Source organism: Echinops telfairi, unplaced genomic scaffold (genome assembly GCF_000313985.2).
Source record: "Echinops telfairi isolate 266 unplaced genomic scaffold, ASM31398v2 ScPeMD7_9;HRSCAF=40, whole genome shotgun sequence".
Lineage (NCBI taxonomy): Eukaryota > Metazoa > Chordata > Mammalia > Afrosoricida > Tenrecidae > Echinops > Echinops telfairi.
In genome coordinates this window covers 84935149-84945593 of record NW_022103906.1, presented here as the reverse complement: position 1 = coordinate 84945593, position 10445 = coordinate 84935149, and the positions used below count along the sequence as shown (strand labels likewise).

General features: G+C 43.2%; 1 protein-coding gene across 1 annotated transcript in view; it reads right to left on the bottom strand.

The window, feature by feature from the left end:
- Window positions 1-10445, bottom strand: part of LDAH (lipid droplet associated hydrolase) — a 122116-nt gene that overhangs the window by 6412 nt on the left and 105259 nt on the right. The window contains exon 6 of the mRNA XM_004696058.2: window positions 7917-7999. Coding sequence (XP_004696115.1) covers window positions 7917-7999 — 83 coding nt within the window. The remainder of the gene's footprint in view (window positions 1-7916; window positions 8000-10445) is intronic.

The window sequence follows — 10445 nt, the reverse complement described above, 5'->3', positions numbered from 1 at the left end:
TGAACCACCACTGTTACTACTGAGAACGAGCCAAGTGGGGAGAACAGAAAACCCGAAGGGTGGGCGGTCCTAAGCTGGATAGGACAGCCAAGGGAGTCTGATCACCAAAGACAGGAGCAAATCCACTACTTTTACTTAAAGCTTCCTCACAGACTCTGCTATTCTCCTGCAGTTCCGTATGCCAAGGGTGGGAACCGCTGTGGAAACTCTGGGATCATCCAGTAGGAATCTCAGGCCATCGGTAGCTATTCACATGCAAACAATTCTAAGGAAATAAATCATTTCTTATAGTTTCTTTCTCCTTGGCATAACGCATCCTTTAATCTCTTGACTCCAGCTTCCATGAGCATTGCTTGTGGATCTAAGCAAGAGAAAAATCTTGAAAAATGCCAAACTTTTCTCCAAATTATCAGGATGCTGTCTTTTTGGTGTTCTCTACACTGAGTTGTAGAGTAATCCATACTGTAGGCAGCAGTCCTCAAGCTGGACATCTATAAAATGTCACTGAAGTCTTTCTGGGCAACCCTTTTGAGGATTCGAGGGCTTTCTAAAGAAATCAGATATTTAATTTTCAATGTACCTTGCTTCCTTTCTTTTCTTTCAACCCCAACGGGCTCAATTCCCATTCTTGAGAAAATAAGGAGCATTCAAGTACGCCATCAACCGATCATAGGAAGTAGCTGAGGGTGGAGGTGAAAGCCCAGCCCTTCATGTTCACTGTGCCCCGCTTCTCCTCTGGGGGTGTCCAGGGAAACAGTGGTGACCACATGGTCAGGGAGGACGAGGGGATCCAGTCATGTTACTTTCAGGGTTATGTGGTTGGACCAGTAGCCAGTGTTGGGACAGCTATGCACCAAAAGGGTTGCAACACGGGCCCTCTCCTTCCCATGTGTCTAAAGCCCATAGGCTAGGGCCTACTCGGTCTATGGGGAAGTCACTTGTTTTTCTAGGGACTATCTTTGTCTCTTCCTCTGTGGGGCTGGAGTGAGGGGCGGGCCCCGTACCTCTCTTTTCCTCTGGTGAGGCAACTGAGTAGCAGGCATTGGGGCCAATTTAATCTTGCTGAAAGCTTTCTTTCTGTCCCTACTGAAAAACAGTGTGACAGGTGGGATCAGATGTTTTGCCTAACTAATTTAGGGAAATGGCCTAAGTCTAAGGTGACCAGATTTAAAGCGGGACACCATTGACCGGGGGTGGGGGTGGGGGTGGTTCTTGATGAAAAATCTGGTCTATATGGACCAAATAGACCGTTCCCTAGCTTGTTGTGCATTCTTTCCAAAAATTTGGACTTTCTTAAAACGCCAAAAATCGGCACTGTCCCACCAAAAGCGGGATGTCTGGTCACCTTACCCAAGTCTCCTCATTAGGAGTCTTTGCACCTAGGGTACTGTGCCCACATCTTGGTAACAATTAAGCAAGCTTTGTTTTCTGCCATCCTAGTTCTTATGAAATATCTACCTGAAGCCTTTTATGGGAAGTCATAGCTATTATCTAGGATGGCGTGGGAATTCCAGTGGTTCTTGGCCATATACCTTAATATTTCCCAAATCTCTTGTGACAGAACAGAATTATCTGGGAAGAGGTGTGGGTAGAGAGGAAAAGGTAGGAAAATGTACTTTTAAAGTACCCAGACGTACCTAGCATACAACTAATGATAATAGCAATAACCAGTACTAACGGAGTGCCTAGTACGTACATGCCAGGCACGGTGGCAAGATCTTGAAATGAATGGTAGCCTAACATTTTCAACAACCGGACATGAATATTCTCAAACCACTTTCCTGATTTTAAACAAGGAAGCAAGAGGCTTAACGAAGGGCACATAACTGTGCAAGTGGTAGAGTCGGGGCTTGAACTAGGTCGGTGACTCTTTAGAGTCCAGTCCAGGAGAAGCGGTACCGCGTCTCCACCCTGTTCTACTAACAACTCCAGGGCATGTCAGCACCGTTGCCCAAAATGAAGCTTGCGAGGTCACAATGATCAAGCTAAAAACAAACCTATCCATTTTCAGGCTGATGAGGACACTCTGAACAGGCTGCCAGTGAAACAGCCAGAACTAACACAATCCGTCTCAGGCCGAGGCTTGGCGGAAAGGCAGCGCTGGCGAGCTGGTCTGGGCAGCACTTCCTATGCTCCTACAAGCAGGACATGGGCATGTCTGAAGGATTTGCATGCTCAAATCTGCAAAAACTGCACCGGGTTTGTTCCCAAAGGCAACAGGCACCTCTGGGCTAAGGGTAGTTAAGAAGGATGGGGAGATAGCGGAGGACTCTTATTCTTGAGGACGTTTTGTTAGCTCCTTTCTCAAGCCGCACTGTAGCTCTGAGCTGGTCTCTGGGGACAGGGCAACAGTAGTGTCTTGCAGGCCAGCCCTCTACGCACAGCTACTTTCACCAGAGAGCTCCACTGTGTGTTCCCTCTGGGAACAATTTCAGACTCCTATGGACTGATGGTGATATTCGGAGTCAGTCTGGCAGTAGCACACACCAGCTGTTTCCATAAGCTTGGGCCAGAGATGGTCACGGCAGTTTAGAATTTCCCTCCTAAGTGACTTTTAAATGGAAACTTCAAGTTTATAAACCAAACACTAATTTATTTTTCTACGAATGAGATACACATCCCCTTATAGTTTAGAGCAATGGCAGAACAAGGGGATGCTGGCCGACTTGCCTCAAACCCCACCAGGTGCCTCATAAAGCGGAGCATACCCCAGGGGCTCCCACGGGAATACTGGGAGCGGGGTGGCGAAAATGTGCAGTTGACTCTTTTCTTGCTTTATTCCATCCTTCACCCTATCCCTTAAGTCGTGTTCCCCCAGGTCCAATCTTCAGACCTCCTTTCTTGTTATTCTGCAAACTCTCTTCGGTGTCTATTATCCATGCTCCCGGTTTCAACTATGTCAAGACTCCCAGATGAAAATCCAACCCAGACTACCCTTGCGTGCTTCATACTCACAGACAGACCCGCTGCCTGTCGTCATGGGCCCGTGTGGGTATAGCAAACACAAGGACCGGATTGAATTATCTTCGCAACTACCTCAGACAATTTGCCGCTGCATCTTTCCCCATATCCCTTTTCTTATTACAAATCCAGATACAGAGAAGCAATCTTAGCAACTGGCACCTTTCAGTCACTAATATCCTGTTAGTACTGAGCGCCTTTGATTCTGCCTCCATCTAAAATATCTCCACATTCTACCCTTTCTTTCTTTCTCCCCACCCCCACTCTTCTTCTAAAAGTCTCCTAAATAGTTTAGCTGTCTCAAATGAAAGTCTTTTCCAGTATTCCTCCACATATTCATCTCCGAACAATCCCTCTCATTTATTAGTCTGACTATGTTCCCTCTAGGACTCCTGGTACTAACTGGTTATTCATATTACCTGGCTTATATTTTGATGGGTTGTCAAATATCAACCTTGATTATCTCCTTGCTTAAACCTTTCAATGGCTCTCAAACATCCCAGGCTGAAGAACAGCACACCGTGGCTTACTGTTCACAGGCCTGGGCCTGCGCCAGGATATCATGCTACCTCTTCTAGCTTCTCTGAATCATCGATTCTTCACTTGGGCCTGGAGGACTTTGCAGGTCCACTGATAAAAGTGAGACTGCGTGAACGTGGATGGGAAAACGACATCTCTAGTTTTGTTAACTTCTAAACATAATTTGGTGTTTCCTTCTATTATAAATGCAGGCAACCAACCGTAGTTGGACCGGCAATGCTTATATGTTATCCCCTACGATGACAGACATTTTCCAATCACAGTACATTTGTTGTTGCAGGTCATTATTTATGTTCATCACTATACATTTCCAATAGTCACGATGGTTAATATCAACCTGCTGGGTTGGGTGCTTGCAATGACCCTTTGTGCAACAGAACGAAACACTGCCTGGTTCTGATGGTGCTCCACTGGAACTGGTCAATGTAAGACGTGAAAAAATAATAATAATTTATAAATTATCAAGGGTTCGTGAGGGAGGGAGGATGGGGGAGGGAGGGAATAAAATGAGGAGGTGATATCATGGGCTCAAGTGGAAAGAAAATGCTTTAAAAATGATGATGGCAACATGTACAAATGTGTTCGACACAATGGATGAATGTATGGATTGTGATAAGAGCTATAAGAGCCCCCATTAAAAGTATTTAATTAAAAAACAACAACCTCTTCATGCTGGACAGTTTGGCGAGGTGAGAAGTTTCTGAATGCCTGCACTTAGGCTGAAATGACAGTGTCTTTGATTAGAATATAAGGAACTTCAAAAAGTTTGTGGGAACATTCCATTATTTAAAAATTTTACTTTCCCCAAACTTTTTGAAGTTCCCTTGTACAACACCCTTCCCCACCTCCCCACTGCCCCCCAACACACATACACACATAAGAAGGCTTCCAAAAGTTGTGGGGGGGAAATGGAACTAAAAGATAATGAAAGATTCCCACAAACATTTCAAAGGCTTCCTGTATATAAAAGATGGTTGTTTCTAGTTTGGGGAGTTGGTCTTTGACTAATTATCTGGGTGTGGGAATGTGGGGGTGTCAGCAGCTGACTGTCTTTCCATAATCGTGTCACCCCTTCAAGTTCCCTGAGCAGACTGGGACATACTTCGTTGATTAATCCGTTTACCACTATTAAATTACAGCATGTTTCCTCTTTTTCATTACAAAGAGTTGCAATAAACTTCCTGTCTCTATATAGTTGCATTTAGGACTCGGGTTTGCGCTAATCTAATAGAGAGCTCACATTTAGCAGTCAGAAGTAACAGTCAATGAACGGCGCAGACCTATTTTGGCAGGATGGCTTTGCATCATTAAATTAAACATTGTCTTGCTTCTCCCGAAATTTAACAAGTATATTTAATGCCATCTTAAAAAATATAACAAAATGAATCACTATAGTTGGAAAGGTTTATTCCTGTGAATGCAGGTTACTGCTAACCTTGAAATGTCTGCCATCTACCATTATACACTCATTTCTCCCATAAAAGTTACAGTAAGCCTCACAGCCCTGACACAGTTACCACAAACAGACCCCTATCTGGGAATGATTACACTTGCATATGGATTTAACTTAGGACTGGAATAAGTTAGCACCTTTCTTTGACCTCCTTCTGAGCACAGCATACAAACAGAATCCAGAAATGATGAGGATTTCACAGCAGCTGGCTCTTACAGGTGGTAGGACCGGCTATGACACAAGATAGGTCTAGGCATCCAGCAAGTGTGACTTTTGGAAGTGAGTGAATTTGGAAGCCAGTCATATTATTAACTGAGAGTTGAGTTGTTTTGTTTTGTTTTTAAATAATTGCAAACTTTAGAACCGAGAACTATTTAAAAACTTAGTTTTACTGGCATTTCACATGTCATACAATGTAGTGGTGCAATCACCACCACTGTCCCTTTCAGAACACTTTCTTCTTCTACTCGCTGTGAGCTCTCCCTTTCCCCGCAACCTCTCCTGCCCCCGCTGTAGGTAACTATTAATCCAGTTACTCTCTCTGTAGGGCTACCTAGCCTAAACTTCATAGACAGAAAATCATGCAAAACACAAACCAACCAACCCACAACAGTGACAACACAAAACAGGGGGGAATCTCAATAGAAAAGGAAGCAGAAAACAGCAAGAACGGAGACAACTTTAAGATGGGAGAACCTAAATGCAATTTTGACAGAGTCACTTATAATTTGACCGAAAACAAAATCCTGCTTTTCTTATCTGTTCACATCCCTGAAGGCCAGGGCCTTGCGGGGGTTCCCCACAGTTAACTCAGGCTTCTTTCTGGTTTTGAAATGTCAATCCCTACATGGTGATTTTTACTTGGAAATATGAGTACAATGGCCCTGAGACAGAGACGAGCATTTTTTTACAAACCCCAATGGGTGAAGCTGCTTTAGGATCCCCCGTTTATCTTTTTGGAAAAAAAAAACCCCATGGTTTTTAAGGACATACACATTCCTTGTTTTAAGATAATTTTAATGGGAGGCTAAAGAAATAGGCATTGACGTTGTAGGCAGAGTTACATTTATGAAGAAATTCTAGACCCAGAGGCGTCACTAGGGTTTTATTTGTGACCTGTCTTTACAGGTCTTGTAAGAGTCAGCCACTCAGTGGACCTCCTTCCCTGTCCCTGCCAGATCTCATAGTTGAGCTCCTCCTGTGAAGCTCTAGACGAGCTCTATTGTCAAAGGAAATATAGCGAGAGCCACATATATAATTAAAAGTTTTCTAATAACTACATTTTAATAGTATAAAGAAATGCCTGAATTTGCTTTGAATGATCTACTTGATATGTACTCAATTACATAATATGATCCTTCTAGCCATAATCCCTGTGGTGATGTACTGTAAATGCTAGCTTCTATGCCTGGTGATTGCAATCCTATTTTGGAGAGAGTTCTTCGTTACAGGATGAAGGTAGGATATATACTTGGTCTTCCATTTACTAGAGGGTGTGACTGAAGCCACCAGCCTTTGTTTTCTCCTTATGGGTCTGTTGAAGGGCCACAAACACACCTCCGTATAACAGTCATCTCAGCAGGAAGAACAGAGAGAGCAATCCCAGGACCCTCAGGAAAGCAAGAGCACTAGTGGAGCCTGTTCAAGATCTCTGCCTGAAGCGGGTAGAGGCAGAGACCAGAGGTACCGCAGGGGCTGCAGCACCGAGGTCATGGAACAGAGGAAAGGAGCCAGGCCAAAAGCAGATGCTGATGCAAGGAGCCCATGAAACAGAGGCCAGGAGCCTTGCGGCTGAGAGGCTGAGGACCAGAGACAGATTTGGCTGCTGGTTGAGAAGAGGTAATGGTGTATATCAGTGCTTTCTGTTTCTGCCTTGTGGTAACCTGCTACCTTCCCAAAATAACCCCCTCTTAATCAATGAATTATCGAACCAAGAAGGATGGAGGGTGGAGGCATGTCTGATCTTGGCCTGCCTATGGCTACAGGAAAGCCAAAGGAGATAGGTTTGGCCTCATGCGATTTACACAATACTTTAGATGATCATTATACTAAAAAAAATATCAACAGTTGTTGATTCAATTCTAACTCGGCATGTATCAGAACAGAATTGTGCTCCAAAGCATTTTCAGTGGCTGATATTTTGATCACAGGCTTTTCTTCCACAGCACTTCTAGGTAGACTTGAACTTCTAACCTTGTGGTTAGCGACTGAGCATGTTACCCATGTGTACCATCCAGGGATCCCATATTTAACCCAATATAGCAAAAACATTACTGTTTTACATTTATATTCATAAACTATTCAACATTTTTTATACCTGGTTTTTGAAATCCATTGTGCATCTTATACCGATGGAATATCCCGATTCAGACCAGCCACAAAGAAACACACTTTGTGTACTGTATTAGCACAGGGCTATTCTGTTCTGAATGGACATACCAATGATGCCAAGCTACCCAAATTCTACAGTGCTCAGACATGCTGTGAACCATGCTTCCAAATGTGTTTGTGAAAAACTGAGCATTTACAGCAGCCTTTCTGGACCTGGTTGTTCAAAAAACTGGTCTTAATATTAGAGCTAGATGTTCTTACTCCAATAGGTAGAAGAGAAGACATATTCAGTCATCTGGTGATATGTAATACTGATTCTTTTATAATATTATAACTTGAGGTTATTCTTAGAACAGGTCCTAGAGAACTGGAGATATGGTGACAAAGTGGAGAAGTACTGATTCTGAAAACAAATTCAGTAAAAATAGTTTGTAAAATGTATTTAAATAACCATAATTTAGTTCTATGAAACGTTCAGGAATTTTGTGAATTTTAACTACAAGTAGAACTCTATTTGAAATCTACAAACCCTTTGGTCTTACAGATCCTAGAGATTCTAGTCTTTGATCCTCAGTAAATACTCTGCCCACCTCTTAGCTTTCTTACTCCCCGGCAGCACTAAAGTGATTACCTTAGATAAATGCTTCTTTATGATTTCATCGTCTCTCTTGACTATTTGCTCCATTTCTTGGGCCCCAAGGTAGACAGCATTTGCTATATTAGAGGGGAGAAAAGCCAGTTAAAATATACAGAGTACAAATGTCAAATTAATTTTAATAAATTCATAATCCTCCATTTCTTATGGCAAGTGGTATCTGGTGTGAGATATCAGTGAGGCAAAGAGAGGCCTGTAAGTCAGGCAGCATGCTGAGTCTCTGGAAGGAGGAGCATGTCTTAATAAACAACAACAAGCAAAAACCCATCCAGTCTCCCTTGGCTTCCATAGTCAGAGAGCTTAGCAACATGACAACAGAATATCAGAAAACAGAGGTGACAACATATACTAGGAGACTTTAGAAATTCAAAGAGAATAAAAAATTGGAACTGAAAGGTAATGAGATTTTTCCACGAACTTTTGGAAGCTCCCGCATCTGTGTAATTGTACCTGAAAATACACGTCGTAACAATTTAAGGTCTAGAAGCATAAAGTCTTCCAGATAAACCATGTATACCAAGGAAACTGCACGAACAGTCACATGAAGCAATATGGCTTTTTATTTGTACTTTCAAGGAAACAACTAAATGCATGCTTATTTGAGACACGTGAAATGCTCTAAGAGCTGTCAGTAAGGGGGAGTCCCATCCTGCTGACTGCAGATGAGCAGAGTGATGCAGAGAAAACGCAAACGTATGCCCCTTTCCTTTCTCCTGTGGGCAGGAAGATTTTTGTCTGATACTTTGCCCTGAAATCCGATTTGACTAGATTATGGCGACTTTGCTGTATTTTCGCGAGCACCTGCTTGACACACCTGTCCTTCCCTGGGTTTTTAACAGCTTGCTATGTTAAGTACATCTCTTGCATTCAGACTATAAATAGTGGATCTCTTTAACCATGTGATTTGAAGGTCTGTCTTTAAATAAAGGGGTTTAGCATATATTCACGTGTATTGAGATGAGAGAAACTTGGACCATCCTGTTTGGCTTACGCTATGCCTTCCTATGATTTATGACCTGTTTCCTAGCCCCCTGCGATGTGTGTTTCCCTTCCTCACTTATTCCTTTCCTTTCTAAAAATTTTCCTTCATTAATAGCCCTGGTGGGGTAGTGTGTTACACGCTGGGCTGCTAACCACAAGGTCAGCAGTTCAAAACCACCAGATGAAGTTGCTCCATGAGAAAAAGATGAGGCTTTCTACTCCAGTAAAGATTTAGAGTCTTGGCAACCCACAGGGGGGTACTTCTCCTATGTCCTATAGGGTTGCTATAAACCAGAATTGATTAGATGACAGATAGTAGTTATCTTTGCTTGAAATCATGTAAAATCTCTGCCTTTTCTATTGCTGTCCAGAATTGATCAGTATCTATAATTTCTCTATCCAAACAAGGCAGGCACATAGCACATTTGCATTTTCTGTTCATGTCTCCCACGTGCCCTAATGTACGGTCCCTCCAATGTTATTGCTGTGGTTAGTTTCCATTGAGCTGATTCTGACAAACGGACGTGTGGCAGTGCGGACCTGCGTCCTAGCTCGTCCAAGACTGTGACCTTGCTGGTGCGCAGCGGCCTCGTTGGGCAGAGCGAACTGCCCCGGAGGGTTTCTGAGACTGTCACTCTACAGGAGCAAACCTCGCCTTAACTTGAAGAGCAAGTTGTGTAGGTGGGCAGGTTTTTACTGGGCAGTGGGCTTCTTATTAGCATGATGACAAATGGTACATCAGGGCCTCCCTATGCCAAACTAGATGAAGTTATTTAGGGTGTGCACTGTATTTACAGACCCCGCCTCGTCTTTCCAGAGGCCGGGTGAGGCCTGGCTGCTGAGGGCTGTGCAGAGAGGCAGGGGTGGGGAAGGTTGACTGACAGACCTGTCTTCAGTGGCGTGTCTTACTCTCACCCTTCCTCTCGCAGGCTCCGGGTTTGGGGTTCTGTAGGGGTTCTTCATGGGAGACACAGTGGGCTCCTTCTTCATTGACATCATCTTCTAAGCAGTGTGTATCACCGCGCTCGCTGTGAAGGTTGAAGTGTTTTATCTGTGCTAGTACGGCAGCCACTTGTGGCGCTGGGCAGTTAAACATGTGACCGGTGGGACTGACAACTGAAATGTTAATTTAACCTTAATTAGGGGAAGCCACTTCAGCTGACCAGTGGCTGCTGGACTGGACAACAGAGTTGTGGGCGATAGCTCTTTATATCTTACTTCAACAAATCTCTTACGCCCCTTCTGCTCACCCTCTTCTATAAACCCACTGACATCTCTCGTCAAACAAGGGCCACTCTCATCCCCTTCTTACACATCAAAAACTTCCTTTAATATAATTTTCATGGGACCTAAGAGTGAAATGAGTGTCATTTTCAATGTAACTGAATACTTTTTTAAAAACTAAAATTTACCCAATTAAAAAAAAAATAATTTAACTTCTTGAATTTACTAGGAACAACTATTTTACCTTAATTACTGATTAAGCTAGTTCCTTTGTTCAAGTTTCTTTTATTAATATTTTCT